The 21,950-nt window shown below is 45.5% G+C and overlaps 1 protein-coding gene across 3 annotated transcripts in view; it reads left to right on the forward strand.

Annotated features, from left to right (window-relative positions):
- LMX1B (LIM homeobox transcription factor 1 beta) overlaps positions 1–20,958 on the forward strand; it is an 86,453-nt gene extending 65,495 nt beyond the window's left edge. For 2 of the 3 annotated variants that reach the window (XM_074556221.1, XM_074556220.1), the window contains 6 exons: positions 8,889–9,121; positions 11,799–11,977; positions 12,336–12,413; positions 12,807–12,873; positions 13,691–13,852; positions 15,548–20,958. In XM_074556221.1, the coding sequence (XP_074412322.1) occupies positions 8,889–9,121; positions 11,799–11,977; positions 12,336–12,413; positions 12,807–12,873; positions 13,691–13,852; positions 15,548–15,705 (877 nt within the window). In that variant the 3' untranslated portion in view covers positions 15,706–20,958. The remainder of the gene's footprint in view (positions 1–8,888; positions 9,122–11,798; positions 11,978–12,335; positions 12,414–12,806; positions 12,874–13,690; positions 13,853–15,547) is intronic. The other variant, XM_074556222.1, reaches the window with a different exon arrangement.
- Positions 20,959–21,950: the final 992 nt, after the last annotated feature.

Here is a 21,950-nt window from a genome sequence, read left to right on the forward strand (position 1 = left end):
GCTGAGTCTTAGGACTCAGTCTGACTTAGTCTGTCAACCATATTTGGCCTTACAGAAGCCAGGAGGTCTTCATAGTTCTATGTCTAATCTTAAAAATTCAGTTTATAGAGCAACTTTAGTAGTCATCCATACTAGAACAACCAGGCTCGTCTGTTCTTTAATTTAAAAAAGATGATTCAGATGCTTCAAGTCTTCAAAAAGCACTGTATTAAGAGGAGTATTTCTTTTCCATGCTAATATTAATAGTAAGTAGTTGACATAAGCTTAATAAGAGTCACTTCATGTTACAAGAATAACTTACCATTCTTAGGCATGGCAGCAGACACCTTTAGTTACCTGAGTTTTGGGGGTTTGTGTTGTGGTTTTATAGTGTTCCTTTTCCTTTTTCAGTGCTCCTTTTTAGAGCTCCTAGTAAGAGTCTCTTGTTTTTATCAGAAGGGCAAAGTTTGTGAAAGGAGGACTATAAAGAGATTCATGTGAGATGATTGGGGGAGAAAAATTTCATCCATTAAGGGTCAGCCTAAAAGAGCATGATTTAGAGCAGAATATAGCTGGAACTTTTGTAAGACAAGCAGCAACTTTTCATGCTCGGATGGGGATTCTTGGGTTAAATTGCTATCTTTGAGTTCTGAACTTGGAAAGGTATTAAAGTGGAATTAAACCTTTACACAATCCTGCTCTTGTGTCATTCAGGATTTTTTTGGGTTCTGTTTAATTGTACATCACAGCAGGGTTCTGAGTGACTGGTGCTTTAAAGAAATGAAGGGTAGGGTTAAGTCTGCAGCCCACTGCTCCCTGCTAATCCTTCTTGTTCCTTGAAGAAGGATTTACTTTTGCTGCCAGCTTGTGAAAGACTTTCCTCCTCCCGAAGAGATTGTTGTGGCTTTCCTGGGGAGGTGTGGTTGCTATAGCAGGGAGTCACGCCTGGGTATTCTCTCAAACCCTACTGAGAATGGGCCAAAAAAGAGCCAGAGAAGAGTAAAACTGGGGATTAAAAAATGGAACAATGGGAGACAGGAAGATAGGAGTGGGAACAAATGGGAATTACAGCACCAAAAATAATGCAAAGTGACAAAAAGAGGAAATAGAAAAATAATAGCTGACAGTTGGACTGAAAAGACAAACGCTACAAAAGAACAATTTATTTTCAACCGGCAAAGAACATAAAAAGGCATCTGGGAAATAAGACACAGCCCTATGTTGAGGACATTTTTTGTTCTTATTGTATTGTAAACATACAGGCACCAAGTACACAAAACTGCTTCATGCTTCCCTCTCAGTTCCACCTTTGCCGCAATCTGTTTATTTGAAACAAAACCTTCTTGAGTTTTAAACTGTGTTATGTATTTGCTGCTAAATGATCTCTTTAACTGTGTCTGTTCCTAGGGACTAAAGGTAGGGTAATTCTGGGCTTTTCATGTGAAATCTTGTCATGCATATCAATAGTAGAAGGAAAGATACAACTTTGCTCAAATTCTGTTCTTGAGCGCTTTCCAGAGAAATAACTGCCTCCAGTGGGCACTTGGTTTTGGTGCTGCTTACTGGAGACCAATTCCTTATCTGGTGCCATGGCAATGCCCCCACAGCTCCACCTGGCCCTGGACCCTCACTGCGGCTCCGCCAGCCCACCCCTCTGCCAAAGAGCTTTCCTGTACCATGTGGAAGCTGGATTTTACACCTCACCCCCTTTGCTCCACTGACAGAGCACAGCCATTTTGCAAATGGTCGAACATTTCTGTCTCAGTGAAGGAAGCAGAAATCTTCATTCAGTGTAAAATTTGTCACAATACAAATAGAATTTTAAAAGGAGCCTGTGCTACATCTAACAGCAAATCTCTCTGAATGCCTTTCCTGCACCCCACTGCTTTATATACAGGGGAGGCAGAGAGATATAATAGATGAAACATTTTGTTTATGAAGTGTCTATGTTTTGTTTTATTTCACATGTTTTTGCAATATAGATAACAGATTACACCACAGAGCTTTCATTGCCTTGTGCTATAAAGATACTATAAAGCCTTTCTGGGTATTAATAATAGATTGTGTTGATGAGTTTGGAGAAGCTGGCAATAGACCCCCCACTGCAAAGACATTAACACCACAGGACTAAGGTATCTTTCCCTTGCAAATCAGTTGCTAAATTGGCTGTGCTGATGAGTTTGGGCACAAGCTCTCCACCAGCGTCACTGCAGCAGGCACAGGAAGTGATTTTGTTTTATGCAGGCAAATAACGTTTCTTCCTTTCAAAGCTCTTAGTTGTGAGGAAAGCCTTGAGTAAATTCTTTCTCTAAGTCATTCTTGCCAGCCAAGAAATAACTTAGAAATTACATTTGAATTGCTTTGACATGATTATTTTTTTCTGTAAAAGTGAAGACCAGGCCAGTGAATCACAACAGCACAATTTCCCTGCTTATGGGGCCTTTAGGGTGAAATCTCATATAAAAATTGCATTAGAAGATTTTCCCTGTGTTGTTGGTGATGTAAATTCAGTGTGCCATTTAGTGAACAAGCAGAGCAGAGACTGGAGCAGCATCCCAGGCTGTTCCTCAGGGCCCCTCCAGAGGCCACTTCACCCACTGGATCCTGGCGAGGGCACAAAGGGAGATCGAGCTGGATTTAATTTAATTTGTGTAAATATCTGAGTAAGAATCCAAAGGGGAAAAAAAGGACTGCCCATTTTGTTTTGGCGACCACCGCCCCCCAGCTAGGTAGAGCTGTGGCAGAAGCACAAATGCCCTGAGAAATACGATGGTTTTACAGCCCATCAGTGTGATTTGGAGAATGCAAAAAGCACAGCAGCAGAAGCCCATTTAGCCTCTTTGAAACTTATGGACAAAAATAATGTTATCTCACAAATGTTTGCACTGCCTAGAAATATAACTCTAACAAAATCACATATTTTGTTAATTCATTAAGTCTTCTTAATTGCAGCCCTAGCTTTATCAACTCAATTGGTGCCCTTAACTTTTATAACAGTTTCTGTTCTACAGAAAAGATTAGGAGAAAATTGCAGCCATAATCTGTACAGTGCAATTGCTGTGCTATAAAGAGGAATGGGAGTAGCTGAGAAGAGCAATTGGATTCCCAAAGGTGGAGCACAGTAGAGCAATATCAGTGACTTTGTAAATGAAAAATTGTTTTAATTCCCTTCTAACAGCAATAATTCTATTCTTCATAAATTTTTCCATCAAAGTGTTGTATGGAAGAATGCTATAAAATAGAACAGCATGGCAGTGATGGAAGACAGTTGAACAAAGTGGTCAATTAGGGGATGAAAATTAAGCAAAGAGAAGAATTCATTGTGTCACATTCTGCTCAAAGCGAGGAACTGCTCTGCACTTTGCATTTTATGTTGTACTTTATAGTTAGGGGAGATGTAACTATTTAGGTCATTCTGGTCCCACTTGAGCAAGTTGCATTAGGCTGTGAGCTTTAAATTCTGTGTGTCTTTGTGCTTTTGTCTAAGCATCCCAGTTCCACCCCAGGGCTGCTGGTGGGCACAGTGACAGTGGGTGCTGGTGGCTCTCACCTTGTCCGTGGTCAAAGCCCCAAATCTTCACAGCAAGGTTTGGCATGGCACAATATGTTGTCCCTTATAGCTGTTTTAGCCGTCAGCTTGTCTTGGCAGGGGAGTACAGCACTCCTCACAGAAATGCAGGTAAAATATTTACATGAAGAAAAAGTCATTCATTACCAAGATAGGCAATATGTACTTTGTGAGTCTAAATCCACATTGTGAAATGCAGATTTAACACAAGCTTTCGCCAGTGGCTGGTGTTCACACTACAGCACCTGTGGATAGAGGGTTAATAAATATTTTCTTCAGGTCTCACTGAAGAATAAAAAGGTTTCTTTGTTTTAGTTTCTCTCTAGATATTACAGATTTTTTCTAGAAGTTTAAAAATTTTGCACATTTTATTACTACTTGATGAAAGGGAATTATCTTTCTTATACTGAAGTTTCAGCTATGAAATTGGCTTTAATAAACTATGTAATTATTTCATCTGCAGGGAAAATATGTTAAATGGATTATTTCATTTTTCAGGGGGTGAGGGGTTTAAAATAATAAATTTATAATATTCCTGTTCTGCTTTACTGCACTCAGGATGTTTTGTGTATTCTGAACTGAGTGCAACCAAACAACCGTTTTTCCACTTTATAAGCACCTGTGAACTGTAAGACACTACAAAAAATATTCAAGTCCTCTGCTAGAAAAACCCTATACATACTGTTTTTCCAATCCTACGTCATCTAAAGAAAGAATATCAAAATTTATCCCAAAGAGCAAGGAACAGCTATCTTTCATTAGTAATTTAATTTCTTCTCTTAATAAGACTCACTTGTGCGAAAACCATGCTGTATTTTACTCTGGCTGTACCCTGTTTCATAGCACAGGAGTGTGGAGCAAACTTCCAGCATCAGAGCAGGCCAGCAGGGATGTCCCAGCAGAGGAAAAATGTCACACACAGAGACTGCATCAAGAGTAGTTACAAAAGCCGTGACCCCTACCTTTGCATATTTATTAAATAAAGAAAAGCCAGGTATCTGCTGTGGTTGCTGCAACACACAAAGTCAGAATAACATGGAAAGGGAAATGACTGAAGGTCTCTGATAGGTAGGAAGCAGCATCTGTCCTCTTGCATACATCAAACACAGCTTAATAACTTCCTATTTACTGCTTCATGGCAGAGGCCCAGTAAATAAACAACCTGACTGAATTAGTCGATTTTTCTACCTTTGTCCTGTATAACAAACCTCTTGAACCACGCTTAATGTGAACGGCAAATTTCACACTGCACACGGACATCTCTCAGCACAGATTAAATTAGTTATAATAAAACAATTAAAATCTATTTGCCCACAGAGAGGAGGAAATGAAGGACCTGGCTGAGGCACAGAAAGGTAAAGGGTGGGTTGTCAGGGCACCAGGAGAGTAAACAGCAGAGCCGAGATTCTCAGGAGCAAAGCAGGGTCAAACTTACTGTGAGATAACTGTGTGGGATATAATAAATCAGGCTCCGTATTGCACTCCAGATGGCTGTGCCATGCAGGAAGGCACAGTGGATCATGTAACTGTGGTTGTTTCTAAGGATTACTGATTCGGCCTGCCTTCACAGGGATATCCTAACAAATAAAATCTTTACGGCCTCTTCCGCTGGTGAACATTTTCATCTACTGGTTAAAGTCAGGACATGTCTTAGCATTTGCATTGCCCCGATACATATGCAAAATTAATGTAAGTTCACACAGTTTTGGCCGGTAAAGACTTTTTGATTATCTAGTACTGTAAAGTTGCTTCAGAGCATTTATTGTAAATACTCTGATGGACAGACAGGCCATTGTTCTGAGCTTTAGCTTGGCTGAGTCCCCCAAGTGTTCCAGGCATACAGGCAAACACACTTAAAAACTCCTAAACCTATTGAGTTGTCTTTCAAAATTGTCCAGGCAACAGAATTTATTTATAAAACTCCGCAATCATTGATTCAAAACAAGGTTTTCTTGTTCTGCTTTTCTTCTTTGTCCTCTTTGAACGATTTTCTCTGGAATGTTTTCGTTGTGCTTAGGAGTCGGAGATTTCCTGCGGCTTCTAATAAAGGCATTTGATTTCCACTCTCCACATACTTTAACACATCCAAGGATTTTGAGGTTTGACATTAGCTTAAGAGAGCTGGAGATAATCAGCCATGGGAGTAAAAAGCCAGAGTTACACAAATTATTTCTAAAAGGTATAGAAAGCAAAAAATAAAAATTCCTTTAAATGTGGTTGGTATGGGACAGAGTCTTTGTCTCAGCACAGAATATCTGTGTGCTCCCCTTGAAATTTATGGCTGTGACTGAAACCTGTAAAGGGGTGATCTGTAAAGTATTCCTGCTATCCTACACTTCCCAACAGGTTTATTACCATTCGTTTATAAAATGAACAGTCTAACGAGCAGTGGTTTAGATCACAGCTATCAAAGTCTGGTCATTTGTCAAGATTAGTTTCCTGTTGTGAGATTGCCTTGTGCAAAAAGAGTGCATAACCTTGTGTTCCTCTTGGGAAGCTGAAAAAATACCTATAAACACCCTATAAGATAGGTTTAATGAAAATTTTATAATCTCAGAATTCAACCCAACACGCTGCTCTGTGTGTGTGTGTGTGTGTGTGTGTGTGAGTGTATTTGTGTGAATACATGTTATAATACAGAGTACCAGTGTACAGGGGAGGGAATTTTCTTGACAAGAGTTAAATTCAGGATATGAAGTCCGTGCAGTATTGTCAGGGCAATTTAATGTTCATTTGAATGAGTTAATCTACACTGATGACAGTGTAATTCGTTATAGCTAAAAGGCTGCCTTGGGAAGCGCTGTTGCAAAAGCACCATCTTTACGGGAATAGTCGGTTGCCAGTAAATAGCACGAAGTATTTTCTGTTCCCATTAGATATATTTATTTTGAAGAAAACGAAAAAACACAAACACTAAGGCAGTGTGACAGCAAAGGTGCGGGTCAGGGAAACAACGGGCTCCACGGCACGAGGAGGTTATCTCTGTGTCCCTGTTCGAGGGGAGGCGCGGAGGATTTATGCTTTCCTCAGCTTTTCTTCTTGAAATTGTCTGTAAGCTGCGTTGCATTTGTGTTTTCCCTGCGGCTGGACGCGGCGCATTGTGCGGTTTGCTCGGGGAGAGCCGGAGGCCGCCGCAGCCCGTCCGGAGCGGGGCCAGCCCTGCCCCAGAGCCCCGGGGGAGGCTCCGCGTTCGGCCCGGCCGGAGAGGGGAGCGGGCACCTGCCCACGACAGCCGGGCTCCCCGGGGCCGTGTGCGAGCGCTCCCCGGGCCGGCCGGGCTCCGGTGCTGCGGGAGCGGCACCAGCCCGTCCCTCCCCGGTGCTGCGGGGAGCGGCACCAGCCCGTCCCTCCCCGGTGCTGCGGGGAGCGGCGCCCCGGGGCCAGCCCGTCCCTCCCCGCGGCCGGGGAGCGGCACCCCGGGGCCAGCCCGTCCCTCCCCGGTGCTGCGGGGAGCGGCGCCCCGGGGCCAGCCCGTCCCTCCCCGCGGCCGGAGGGAACGGGGACGGTGCCTGCAGAGTGCAGGCACATGCAGGGACAGAGCCTTCGCACCAGCTCTGCCGCTGCTGAGGTCTCTCCCAGGTGTGCCCGTCCTGAGGGCATCCCCTCGGACAGAGAGGCCAGGCTTGGTTAAATGAGTCAAATGGGTTTAAGCAGTCGAACAGAAACAACTATTGTAGTGCACCTTTTTTTTTTTTTTTTTTCTCCCCTCTTTGTGTGTTAATCCTTTCAGATGTAAAATTGTGCAGAGATAAAAATATTTTCTGCTTAGGAATTTGCTGGCTAAAGCATTGTAAGGAAAACCTTGGAGGCAAAGCAACCGGAGGGTATGGAATAAGCCATCCTGTTGATGGCAGTGCCCAGGGTCCTGGGTGGCATCAGTTTCCTTTGGATCAATTCAATTCATTACACGCCTGAAGAAGAGCGGCTCAGTCCACCTTGCACGGCTGTTCCCTTGCGGCTCTGGTGGTGCAAAGGCGTGCACTGAGCTGGCCAGGCTCCCGGTGGGTCACTCCAGGGACAGCCAGGAGCACCCCAGTTCCCGTCTCTGGGCCATTTTCTGGATGCTCTGTGCAGCCATAGTGACATTTGCTTTTCCCTCCTGCCCACTCTGGCTCCAGCCCTTTGCCGAGGGCTTGTACTGCCATTTTCCTGCACTTCCCAGCTCAGACAAAATGGAGGCTCTGCAGGAATGAATAACTACCACAGCCTTAGCCTTCTAAAATCAGAGAGAATTGCCTTTTTTGTGAAAAATTATAATTTTGATGACAGAAAAAAGTCAGCATAGCCCACACTAAAAGGCAGAATCTAATTTTTTTTTTTTTTCTGTGAGCACACTGGTGCAGTGGTGTTCATTTCCTCGCTGAAATGTAAATGTTCATGCACCTTGCACTGTGATGTATTGCCATAAAAGACACTGAATTTCAAATCACCAGCGCACCATGTGACACAGGGATGTAACAGCAATCCGTCTTTATTTGAGGCAGCCCGTTTCTGAAATCTCACTTAGGGAGATTCCCAGTTGCCATTAGGAAAGCAAAATAAAATTAATCTAAATAATTCTAACTTAAACCTAGAAAATTAATGATGGATGAAAGACAGGGTTTACAGAGCATTAATAAGAACTAGTCTGGATGCGGTGTGTGTTCTAGGGTCTGTGATTATACTGGTAATTTGACAGATTGTATCACTGCCTATCTCTGCCAAAGGATGTTTCACACCATTTAAAATGCACAGTACTTCCTTCAGAGACAGGTTGTTCTGGAATAACTCAACATCCAAAGGAAAGCTGTGTTATTTCACTCCTCTCTTTATTGATTGCATGTGTACAATCATGTGTGTATGCACACGTGCTGACTTTGCCTCAGCAAAAGCACAAAGTTTTCATGCTCATTTCTGTGTTTATCAGCCTCCTCAGAGACAGGGAATACCAAAAATGGAAAGTCTGTTCAGAACAGGGCTTAAGTGCTGAAACAAGAGACCCTGCATAAAACAAAGCATGAGCTGGTCCTTCCTCTAAAAGGTGAATTGAAATACATTTATGTTTAAGCAATTATCTGACTTTGGGAGCTCCCTTTTGTTTCTCATTTTGAAAAGGAAAAACCCACTGAGATAAGGACAGATCTTGGTGGGCTTTGTCCAGGAAAGGTGATTTAGGGAATCTCAAGACCAAAGGAATTGAGATTTGGAAAAATTGCATGTCTATGCTATTTCCAAGCCTAAGGACGCGGGTCTTGCCGTGTGCAGAAGGGTGAGCCAGGCCGATGCGTGCGGACATTGCTGGGTTTAGACCCGCGCAGGGTGAGATCTGCTGCTGTCCCTGACCGTGCTGCTCTCCTTGCAGGCTGTTTGCTGCCAAGTGCAGCGGCTGCATGGAGAAGATCGCGCCGACGGAGTTCGTGATGCGCGCGCTGGAGTGCGTGTACCACCTGAGCTGCTTCTGCTGCTGCGTCTGCGAGCGCCAGCTGAGGAAGGGGGACGAGTTTGTCCTCAAGGAAGGGCAGCTGCTCTGCAAAAGTGACTATGAGAAAGAGAAAGACTTGTTGAGCTCGGTCAGCCCAGACGACTCAGACTCAGGTGAGCTTTTCCCACACCTGCTCTGACTGGAAAAGCTGCATGGGTCTGTAGAGCTTTTGTATAGAAAAGTGCATCCATTTTCACATCCACTTCATCTATATGCATGTGCCACCTATGCAAATTTGCAGGCACAGCTGAAAACATTCCTACTGGCAGTCTGCTTTCCCTAACCTGACTCTCTTCCTTAACCTCCTGCTTACTAAAAGACAAAATCTTTTTTGCTTTCATCAATGTGTTTTTCTGTAAGATCATAAAGCATGAATCAGACTGACTCTAGTTACCCAAGGTCTCACTCAAGTAAGATATCAGTATGCTGTTCTCTGTAGGCATTCTTCCATCCACTTAACAAAATTTTCACAGGATCTTCTTCACATACAATTTCAGCACTAAACTAGGAAAATGGGCAGAGCAGTAATATGATTTTCAAGAGGAATCTCTCTGCCAATTACAAATATACCTTTAAAAAAGATTGCAAGTGCAACACAGACTTACTGAAGAGAATCTGAAAGTAACTGAGATGTGGGTTTGTGCCATCATAATCACACTGTTGTTTTCCAAGAAAATCAACAGTTACCATTCCATTACATGAACAAATGATATATTTGCCTCTGGTTTATGGGAAAATGTGTTACTCTATTTTAACTGGTATCAGAAATTATCCTTGATCTCTAATTTGAAAGTCATATTCTCCACATTGCTAAAATTTGTATTTCCACACCAGGAATACCCCAAGACAAAGATGTCTGCATGGGACCAGGACCACTCTTGGAGCAGTGCTTTAGTTATTGTCATGCTGCATTTGCAGGACCTTGAGTGCTCTGCTCAGTAAATCACAACTCAGAGGGCCTGAGGCATGTGGGGCCTGTGCTGACAGCTCCTTGACCATCAGCATACCGCGCCCCAGCAGCTGCAGTGACCCCCTGTGCCCCTGCCTGTGCCCACCTCGCCCCTGTGCCCCTGCCTGTGCCCACCTCGCCCCCTGTGCCCCTGCCTGTGCCTAGCTTACCCCCTGTGCCCCTGCCTGTGCCCACCTCGCCCCCTGCGCCCCTGCCTGTGCCCACCTCGCCCCTGCGCCCCTGCCTGTGCCCACCTCGCCCCCTGAGCAGCTCCTGTCCCCACGCTGGGCTGGCACAGCACCTTCCCCACTGCTGTCCTCACTCACACAGCTGCTGCTGGCAGCTGCATTTGGCACCAGCCTGGAGCAGGGTGGGCTCCTCTTCGGGACCAGGCTGACTCGTGATCTGCCACCGCGGTAGCACAAACCAGTCTTGGTTTCAATTTCATTTCCCTTCGGCACAAAGGGGAGTTTCTTAGTCCTGGAGATGCTTTTTCTCCCTCGTTATTCTCTGTTAGTCCAACCCAAACCTGAAAAACAAGCTGACAAATTAAACAAGTTGTTTGTCTCCCATTGTCTAACACAGTGAAAACACTGATCTCCCAGGGGTCTGCGTGAGAGCACACAATCTGCAAAGCCCTGGCTGAGAATGTGTCCTGCTTCAATCAAATATTTATCCACTGGACACAAGAGTAACTCTCCAATGAGCAGTATTAATCCTCACAAACCTTTCCTTAGAAATGGCATGCTGGAAAGTTAATAATGTCATGGTTATTAAAATGACTGAACTTCCCTTTAATCATTAGGCCAAAGATGCTTATTAAAGTAAAAGGTAATTAGACTGCTAGGTGCATAATAATCAGACCCTAAAATGAATTAAAGTCTAATTTGTTGATTCCCCAAATGCAGTCTTTCAGTATATAAAAAATTCTATGTGTTTCTTCATATTGAAGTCCCTATAATAATGTGATAGTGTTTTCTGGAAGAAAAATCAGTAGTCTGGTCAAATAAAATATGCTCACTTGAAAGGTTGATTTTCTCAACAAAATGTGTATTTACCCATCAACCTTTGCCACTGTGCTTGAGATTTCCCAGGACAATATACTAACACATGTAATATCACCAGATTGTATGAGTATTCAGAATTTAATTATAGAAAATACAAATAATCTCTTTGGTCTACACAAGCACATAGATACTTGTATGCATTTACTGAAAAAGAGAAGTTTGTGTTTGTACATACAGACACATTTTAATGCACAGAGGAAGATTACTGATGTTTTCTGTGGAAAGTAGAAATGAGATGGGAAAGATTATATTTAATATTATTGCTGGAGCTTCAAAACATTCAAAACAGTATTCAATAACTGGAATCTGTGCTATATTGAGTTAGATGGGCTTTGAGATACTTGTGTGATACTTGCTTTATGCTGTTTTGCTGCTGTAGCTGTGCGGGCAGATAATGCTTCAGGAGAAGCTGAAGTTCAGCTGTGAAGGTGAAGGTGTTTATCTGGTGCTGAGATTGGGACAGGTGAACACATGGGACCAAGAGGTGCTGGAAAGGCACAAAGTGTCCCTGTGCCCAATTCCTGGAAATACTGAAGCATTTTCCGAGTTTCCATCCCCTGATCAGGACCTCAATTAAAAATTGAAAACCTTTTTTTGCTTTTGTGGCATGTGATTTAGGCAGAGCACACAGATCTGAGTCTCTTCCTGCCCACAGCTGCTTTAGGCATTCAAATAACCATGGGACAATAGTTGAACCTGTTGACTGAAGAGCAGTTCTCAAACAACCTGTTTTCTTGGTGGAACAAGTGCAATTATATATCCTTTTTTCACCAGTCAAAAGTGATGATGAAGACGGAGATGTTAAGCCCACCAAAGGCCAAGTAACCCAAGGAAAAGGAAGTGATGATGGGAAGGACCCAAGAAGACCTAAACGACCAAGGACAATACTTACCACACAGCAGAGACGAGCATTCAAGGCATCCTTTGAAGTGTCTTCTAAGCCCTGCAGAAAGGTAGGAGCTCCAGCAGGGCCCGGCCAGCCCTGACACCAGGCCACAGCCGCAGACAGCCCTGCCCCTTCCCGGGGGAAAGCAGGGCACTCTTTTTGCACACAAGTCTTTTATGGGTAAATTTGGTGTCATTTTCCTCAGCTTACACTCTCTGCTCAGTAGTTACAGAACTGGTAGCGCCATTGGGGCAGAACTTGACAACACCATGCAAAAATATGACGAATTTTTAAAAGTAATTCCATACATGCAATTTTTGTTCTAAGTACAAACATTCCTCTTAACAAAACTGATTAGTGGTTTTTAGGTTGCTTTTTTTTTTTAACTTATGAAAAATTGCATCATTAAACATTTCCTCCTGCAGGTCAGAGAAACACTGGCAGCTGAAACAGGGCTCAGTGTGCGAGTCGTCCAAGTCTGGTTTCAAAACCAAAGAGCAAAGGTAGGCTGTTTGTCCCATCCTCAAAAGTCAAATGCAGGCTGTGCCTCAACATGGGCTCTTGCCCTGGCTGCTGCTCACACTGCACAAATCCCACAGCTGAGCTCTGCGTGTTCTGCCTGCTCTGCTCTACATCCACTGGAAAGGCAACTTCCAAACACAGACATTAAATTAATATGCTCAAAGCAATTCAGGGTTGGGAGTAAATTTTGCATGCAAATCTGAACTGGAAACTGAAGTGTTTAAGCTTAGAATTGAAACTGAACCCACAACAGTGTGTGCTTAAGCATAAATGGTCTGTGTTAACTGATAAGATGTTTGCAGAGGGTTTTGTAAGGAAACAAAATTGTTGCATTTGGAGCTACAAGAATGTTCTGTTCTTCTGCTCGTTTTCAGATGAAAAAGCTAGCACGAAGGCACCAACAGCAGCAGGAGCAGCAGAACTCGCAGCGACTAGGGCAAGGTAGGGGATTTGTGGGAAAGCAAAGTGAGAGAGAAGGAATCTGCAGCTGTCTGTCAGTGCCATTCCCACATGATGCTTCAGTGCAGCCACGCAGGGCGCACGCAGGGCTGTGGGCGAGCTGTGCCATCGGCAGGGGAAGGACACAAAGGTGTGCCCGAGTGCCCATGACAGGTTACTCCGAGTTCTCCTGGTGGGATCAGACCCCAGAGGTGCTCATGCAGGAGGTGTAACCTCGTTTCTAGTAGGAATGTGCCACGTGCAGGTGTCTGCACTGGAGGAAATCTCCAGGAGGCTTGCTCCAGACAGATCCCTCAGTTTGTTTTCTTCTGCAGAAAGGGGCACAGTGCTCAGCTGGCCATCTGCACAGGCATCAGCGTTACTGCCCCCGCCAAGCCACAGAGAGCCCATCCACAGAGTGCCTTCCTGGGGCAGGCGCTGCACCCAGGAACTGGAACTTGCTCTGCTGCTCTCGGGGTACCCTTGAGTGTCTCCAGCTCCTGTGGAGACCCTGCAGCTTCCAATCCTCGACTTTACCCACAGCAGAAAAACTGGGACCAGCAGGAGTTAGAGAATAACTGGGCTCTGTCAGACAGAGTATATGGGCTTTGGGAGGATAAGGACCAGGACCTAGGAGCTCCAGAAATTATGTAGAAATTGCAAGTCTTTCAGCTCATTGCTCAGGGCTCTACGCTCAGACAAAATCTGGAAAGTTTCTCTGACTGACAGGATACCCCTGACTGCATTTGCTAGGGTTCATTGCTGCCACTGATTCTGCCCTGTTCCCCAGCAGTAACTGTTCCTCCTCTTTGCTTTGCAGAAGTAATGTCCAACCGAATGGAAGGGATGATGACATCTTACACACCACTTGCACCACCACAGCAGCAGATTGTAGCAATGGAGCAAAGCAGTTATGGCACAGACCCATTTCAGCAGGGTCTTACCCCTCCACAAATGCCAGGCGACCACATGAACCCCTATGGTAAGGCATGCCTCATTCTGCCACATCCCAAGTAGCTGGGTCCGTGTGCTGGATCACACTGCATAGGGGCAGCAGCTTTACTCGCTTTTAGAATATTTTTTCTGGGATTTGTACCAGGGAATTTGTACCAGTCAGTTTTATGAGTGTATTTTCTTGTACACATAAGGGGGTAGAACAGAGCTCATCTCAAGCTCTGAATGCCTTTCAGAACTATTTCATAGTATAATTTTGATAAACAATAAGCAAGTAACATCAGCTCTCCAAGTTCCACTTTTTCAAACCACTGTCCAAGACACTGAAAAATAAACAGTACCAAATTCTAGCTCCCTCACAAATTTTTCCTTTTTTCTTAGAAGCTTTGAGGAAAAAGTGCCTTCAATAAAGAGAAGTAATCTATTCATTACAAAATGAATAAGCAGCCCTGTAAGACCACTCAGATTGGATGCGTGGATTTGTTAAAGAACAGTTCTTGAGCTACTAAGAGATGGGTTACCACAGGACATTTCTCTTGCATAGTTTTATTCTCTGTCCCAAATCAAGATGACGGTTTGCTTTCACGATTGCTTGACCCCACATCAAACGCATTACAAGCACTAAAAGCTCAATTATTGGCTCTGGACAATTGCAGTGTGGCATTTAAAGAGAATGCCAGAGGATTTTTCAGACTGTGATCCTCGGCCTTGCGGTAGCCCACAGGGGCCTGTTTCAGACTCCCTTCTGCTGACCAGGAGCACTTCACTGTAGAGGCTCAATGCGCATCACTGCCCCAGCACAGCGTGCACAGGCCAACAGGAATCTGCTTGGGGTCTGTGTCATTACTTTGGCCACTGTGACAAGTCCGTGGTGCACACCAGGAAGTTGGGGAGGTCCTGTAAGGAGCTGAGGAGATACGAAGTGCCCTCGAGCATTAGATGGCTTGTGATTTTGTTGATTTGCTTGGCTTTCTGAGTGAAACTCCTTGGGAAGTAGGTTCTGTGCTCCAAAAGGGGTGCAGGGGATTGCACAAAGCCCTTTCAAGTGAGTGTGTGAGGAAAAAGAACCAGACTAACACTTTTGCAGAGCCCCTAGGACTTGAGCTAGAGCTTTTTCTGGTACCTTCAGTGTTGAAGTAAGCTCCAAACTTAGTTGCTAAGGGAAATACAAGGTGCTGTTCCAGACCAGCCCTAAAAGAGTGGAATTTTCTGAAGGAGAGCATTTTTACAGCTGTAGCTCACTTGAGGCCAGGGAAACTAGGTCTCTTCCTGGGTCCTGTCACACTGGTAGAACTTTTGCCTTGTGTGTATATGAAGACCAGTATGATTATGGCTCTTAGACCATGCCTCCCTGTCATGGGCACCCTGGTTCCACCTTTCTTGACAGTCCTGGTGCTCCCATGAGTGCTGGAGCCCGTGGAGAAGCTGGGGACCTGCTCCTCCCCAGCACCGTCTGCTCCTGCTGTCAGCCAAGGCTCTGTTTTGTGCTGCTGACTGAGATTGAAATTAAACCCTGGCAGGTTTGGGCGCACTGCTGCCGGCTGACCCCTGCGGGTTGATTTCAAGCCCTCCTCCTTGTGGGTCAGAGCCTCGTGGCCAGAGCGTGTTAGCATGTGAGCACGGGAGCAGGAGTGTTCCGCTCGCTGCAGCACGCGAGCATCCGTGCGTGCTGTGTCCTCCCGGCTGCGCAGCGTCCCGCCTAACGTGTGCGTTTCATTTGCAGGAAACGACTCCATTTTTCATGATATCGACAGTGATACCTCTTTAACTAGCTTGAGCGACTGTTTTCTTGCCTCTTCCGAAGTTAACTCCATGCAGGCTAGAGTAGGAAACCCCATTGACAGGCTGTACTCTATGCAGAGCTCCTATTTCGCCTCATGAAAGTAACGAGAACTAACAGCCGGCGTGCGTGTAGCCAGTGACTTTTCCAGTGCAGACTCTACAGCCATATGTTGCCCAGCTCTTCCTTCACAGTGACTCTGCTGCCTCTGGACTGCAAAGAGCATTTTTTTAGGAAGACTGTCTCTGTTTGCATATATGTGTATGTATGTACATATATTTTAATACCTACATACATACATATATAGAGAGACAAAACACATCCACCCGTCCCATACCCTTGATTCCCAGCTGGCGCCAGACCACGAGACAAGCACGGAAGGAACAGAAGAACCTGCTCGTCCTCAGCCTTTGATCTGGTTTGGTTTGAGCTCATCATCTTAAAAGAAATGGATTTTGTGGAAAGCTAGACCTTTTCCTCCTCTCTCTTCTCCTTTCTTTTGGATGTCTAAACTTTTTTTTTAGCCACTGATACTGACATCAGTCAACCATATGACAAATAAATCAAAGAAACTGGAGATTCCTCCTTTTCTTACTGCATGATTCATACTATGTTGTGGATAAATTTCCATTTGAACTGTGAGAAGTTAATGTAAATGTGACGTTCAACATTTGTTTCCTTTCTACACTTTTTCTACATAACCTAGATCTGCTCATTAGTTTATAGCCCTTATGCGTATGATACTGAGGAAACTGGTTAGCAGTATTTGTGGAAAAAGCCGGTGATTTCAGAGTAAGAAAGGTCTATGACCCTGGAGAGGACATGCATGTTAGGGGCAGAGGCATTTAGGTTAGTATTGATCTTAAATAATTAAAACTAAAGGTGCTTACAAGACAGATCTATTTAATTTTTTTCTGAAGTGTGAGATTAAAATATTTACATTTGTTTGTAAGTATTGCAGTGCCAAATTTCAAGACTAGACCATGACTGGCAAAGAAGTGTTTTTCATTCTGTTCTGTTTATTTCTTTTGCATGAGGCATAAATGTGCTGTTCTTTATTGTTCATCTGGAATAATTAAGCACTGCTTTAGTTACCTTGCCTCAGCAAGAATCAAGGATACACAGTTCTAGCCTGAAACACCAGAAGTCCTGAAATGTGCACCAGCCAGGAACAGCAAACTGTGAAAGAAATGACAATGGAAAGTTCAGGTAGGTTGAGCTGAAATTTTGGCAGGGCCTGCCAGGACCCCTGGCTGTGGTGCCAGCTGAGTGAGCAGTGCGAGCTCCGCAAGGACAAAGGGGTGGCCCAGCTGGCGTCTGTCTCTGATGCTGAAGTTTGAGCATTTGTCATATAAATTTTTGTAGGGCATAAAATATCATAAATAATAATAGTATAGCTATAAATATTGCCTGGTGATAATTATAATGTGGAGAAGCAGACAAGTACAGTCATGGCTCTCAGTAGAGAAAACTTCATGGGGAATATTTGCCAGGGTAATATCAGTAATTATAGGGTGTGTTCAAAATAGAGCTCATGGGGAAAGATTGGCAGGATAGGCACTTTCTTAAATAAATACCTTTAATATATTGACCGTAATAGCTGAAAAACAAGTCCAAAGCTTTCGTTAATCTAACTCCTCCAGGCTGAGGACTGGTACCAGGCCAGCGTGGCAGTGTCCCTGTGGGGCTTGGCATCTTCTGTGGGAGCGTGGGTCTGCCATGGAGGGGGCCAGAGCAGGACCCCCGCAGCCTCAGCAGGCAGGGAGGGAGCAGCCCCCCGGCAGCCTCGGGGATGGCTGCGGGAGCCCCACTGGGCACAGCTGGTGCAGACAGACCCTCCTGGTGCTCGGGGCACGCCTGGGAAGGGCAGCAGGATGGGGCAAGGGAAAAAATACCATTCCCCCAGCATGGAAGTGTGCCCTGAGCACGTTGGACGTTTCTTGAGAAAGCCAGGTGTTATCTGCAGTGTAAGTGCATAGGTTCTCACTCTGGAGAGGATGAGAGCACCATGGATGAGGCTCTGTGTGTGTGTGTGTGTGTCTGTGCGCGTGTGCCCATGTGTGTATATGTGTATGTCTGTGTGCGTGTGTGTCCATGTGTCCGTGTCCATGTGTATGTCTGTGTCTGTGTGTCTGTGTGTGTGCCCCTGAGTGTGTGCATGTCATGCAGGGGGGCAGAGCTCAGTCCAAGGACCGTCCTCCCACTGCTTGAGGTGCGGAGCCCCTGTGTCCCGCACACAGCCTCGGTCGGGAAAGGGACTGGTGGCTCTGCAAGGGTTCCAGGGGTCCTTCCTGTCCCTGTGCCTGTCCCTGTCCCTGTCCCTGTCCCTGTCCCTGTCCCTGTCCCTGACTGCTGCCATCCCCAGGAAGGTGGGTTTGTTGTGTCCAGATGCTTTGCCTAGTGACCGTTCCCTGCTTTCTGGCAAGGATGTGGTTTCAACTGAGCATTGTGAGCCTCTGGATATATTTTGAAATGGAAAGGATTTTCTTTTCTTACCCATCCTGTTCAAGTATTTTACCCTTCTTTGTGTATCAAAATAACAATTTCCTTTCTCTCTGCATGATAGCAAACATCTATAAAGAACTCAGGTGATCCTCGCTGCTTGCAGGGCAGAAGCAAGCGGGTTTCATATGGCACATGTAAACATGTCATTTGTCACCACCAACCTCAATGGAGTCATCGTTTCCCTCTTCTCCCCTCTGCTGTGCTACTTTACAGTCATAGAAAAGCCTCTCAGATGCACCAGTTTGTAGACTCCTCACACAAGCACAGCCTTGCTTCATATCTCATTACTGGCAGGATCAAAATGGCATTTTTGGTGTTTACAGGGACTTAAATGAGAACTATAATATGACCTACAGTTTGGAGAACTGCCTTGTCCCAACTCTACCTCTGCATCTGGGATGGATGTTGAAAAATAATCCATCTCCAAGGAAAAAATCAGACATCCCATTTTATAGCTGAAGTATATATAATTCTTTGCTGATTTTTTGGATGACTGTTTGCCACCTTTTTTTTTTCGTGCTTGTACATACTCTCTCCTCTCCCTTGGTGTGTCGTATGATGATGCCTTAGCTGTTTGTTGCCCCACGTTCTGCCACCCTTGGAGCCACACACACGCACACATCCAGGCCCTTGGCACGGGTAACATTTTCCATGCCATGGTGGGCCGCTGCTGGTCCAGGGAAGGAATGCATAGGCAAGGATTTCCAGTGGGCCTGCAATAGCTGGCAAAGGCCAAAGTTCATTAAAGCAAAATAAATGTCACTTTCTTTTTGTGGAATAAATTATCCTACTGGAGTGTGATCATTGTGGTTTTAACCTGGGACCTTGCAGTAAAAGATTATACAGCAACCTCTGACCTCTTTGATTTCTGCTTTACTCTTCTGTTGTCAAGGGAATGTCCCTGATCAGGTGAAAGTAAAATGTGTAATGGGCCATATCACAGTAATACCTTTCATTGAGTCAAATTGATAAACTCTTGCCAAAAATTCTTAGCATCTGGCACTTCCACGGAAACCACAAACAATGATTGCACATATGGGAGCTCAAAGGCCAGAGGTCATGACAGCAGTTTATTACATGCACCTTACAGTGATCATTTTCCCTAGGAAATTAACCCCTCTCTAACAGAAACGCATCAAGTGAGCTCTTCACAGTATTTCCATCGTATTGTTTTGGCTAATCAAGGAATAAGTGTGCAGCTAAAGTGGTGACAAGATGCAATTAAGTAAAAGATGATTGATTAGGTTTCAGTGTGCTTAATAATGTATAAAAAAGATGATTGTGAGATCAGAATGAATATGCTGGCTATGAGCTCAGAGGTCCTTCTCGTGCAGCTGCAGGTCTGTGAGCGTGGCAGAGGGTTCCAGCGCCCTGAGCAGTGACTGAGCTGCTGGTGTGGGTGCCAGCTGGGCGCTGGGTGCAGCAGCACCTTTGGTGTGGGTGCCAGCTGGGCGCTGGGTGCACCTTCCCTTGGGGGGCTGGCTGCCAGGGCACGGCTCGGGCTGTGCTGCTGTTCCAGACCCTGCTCTTCACTGCCCTGAGCAGCAGCCCTGGGGCTGCCGGAGACATTTCACACTCACAGCACTGAAGATAATTGTGTTGCTGTAAATAAATGGTGGTGGTTACACTCACTTATATTGAAACATCATCCTGGGTATTTTGATCTCCTTTTCTTCTTTAAACTCTGTCATCAAAACCATCCAATCACTTGGCTCAGTCGCAGCTAACCGTGCCTGAGATGTGGCTCATGTTAGTCGTACAGTTGCTGCTGAGTGGATTTTTGCAATCCACCCTGCAGAACTCGGATGATCATTGCCAGGTCCTTTGAAGGGTCATTGCCAGCAAACCTTCCACAGATGATGTGAACCCACTTCCCTCTTCCTACTGTGCTCAGGACTCCCTTCCAGTTTCCTTAAGGGCCAGAGGTATATCCCAAGCCACTGCCCCAGACACTCCAGTGAACCCAGCTCTGGGACACTGCTGGGATGCTGCAGGCTGGGCTTTACAAGAGCACGTCTATGAACCGTGTCATAAGAACTCTGGTTCTCTCTGAAAGTCACTAGAAATGAGCAGCAGAATCATGAGGAAGGGAAGGATTCTCACAGGCTGGAGCTGGGTCACAGCAGTGAAAGGACAGAGGCAGCTGAAGCCCAACGGCCGTGGGAGCTGGAGCCACAGTGCCCAGAGTCTCAGTGCTTCGGATCTGCTTCCCACAGCCCCACGCCTGGCCCACCCCACCAATGTGTGACCAGTGCTGCTCCCCAGCATGCCGGTCCCTCCCGAGCCGCTGCCACGGCCTGGGGCGCAGGGCAGCCCCAGGGCCAGCGCTCCAGGCACCGGCGCTCCTTGCTTAGGGACGTGCTTGGGCATTTGCTTGCCCGAAGCCTTTTGGCTTTGGTGGGCTTTCAACACGGTCTTGCCTCTCTGAGGCCGATCTGACTGCGCTGACGGCTGCTTCCCTCCTGCTGGCTGCACCTGCATCACCTTGGCTTGGTGCACTCTGGCTCTGTTCAGCAGCAGCTGTGAAGGGGCTGCCAGATACTTTGCATTGGGAACTCTGTTTTTAGGTGAACACCCTATTTTTTAGCTGTGTATGGCTGTATTACTTGTATATTTATATATTCTGTATTTATGTTATCGAAATGTAGTATTTTGTAGCTGTCTGTTACAATTTGTTTAACTTGTAAAAAATATGACTGTGCTCTCTCATACTTAACCAGCTCCTTTCACTGTAGATTCGCTGCTCCTTTCCCTCCGTGTCGGAAACAAACCACCATAATGTATGTAGATTGGAATTTTTTCTTTATTTAATTATTTGTCATTATTAAATTATTTATTAGTGTTTTTAATTTTCATTTCACTTCAATTTTTTTCCTGCCACCATTGCTGGCAGCCAAGATCCATGTTTCTCATGCATCACGTTCCTTTCCACGTGCATGTGCACGTACACACACACACACACACACACACAGAGTATAAACAAAAACAAAAAAAGAAAAATAAGAGAGAGATTACACTTCAGTATATTTGTAAATAAAAGCAACCTGTAAACTAAGCAGGACTTTCTCTCAGCGTGCAGTTCTTTCTTTGCTTTTGCAGACTGAGAGTGTGCTCTCTGTGTCCTGGGGCTGGCCCCAGAGTTCTGGGGAACCCAGGGCGGCTGGGCACTCCTCGGTGGCTTTAGTGTGGTGCAGCTGGAGCCCAGGCTGCCTGGTGGAGGGGCACGCAAGGGTGATGGCAGAGCCCCTTTTGCACTGGTTTTTGGCCTCTGAAGGTTGAGAGCCGTTCTGCAGGGATGGTGACAGAATTTCACACGTCCTGGCTCCTCCGGCTCTGGGGAGCCAGCCCAGCCGAGCCCCAGCAGAGGAGCTGCTCTGTGGTGATTTCAGAGACCCAGCACATGCAAGGGCAGCCTCATGCCAAAGCAGGCAAAGTGTGTAAGCATTAGCCATAGGTTATAAAGAATCCATCTAGTAATGACAAATTTTTCAAAATTATAGATACTTGCTGGTGTCTCTTGGACCATGTAAACATAAACATGGAACCTCAGCTGAGATTTGATCTGGTCATGTCTGGTTACTCACTGCTATTCCTTAGGTCCAGAAACATGCCATTTCCTTTCTATGTCTTGGACATCAAATCACAATTTCTATTGTTTAATAAAAAATCAAAGCATGCAGTTTTACAGATAACCTAGTATCACTAAATGGGACAGCCCCATTTCCAGCCTCCCACGCCCCTTCAGCACATCCCTGTAGCCCTGGTGCAGCCAGGTGGGTTGCCCTGGAGGAACAGGCTGTTCCCCAGCCCCAGCAGGCCCTGCCCAGCGGTGCATCCCAGG

Source organism: Zonotrichia albicollis, chromosome 21, assembly GCF_047830755.1.
Source record: "Zonotrichia albicollis isolate bZonAlb1 chromosome 21, bZonAlb1.hap1, whole genome shotgun sequence".
In the NCBI taxonomy this organism is placed as follows: domain Eukaryota; kingdom Metazoa; phylum Chordata; class Aves; order Passeriformes; family Passerellidae; genus Zonotrichia; species Zonotrichia albicollis.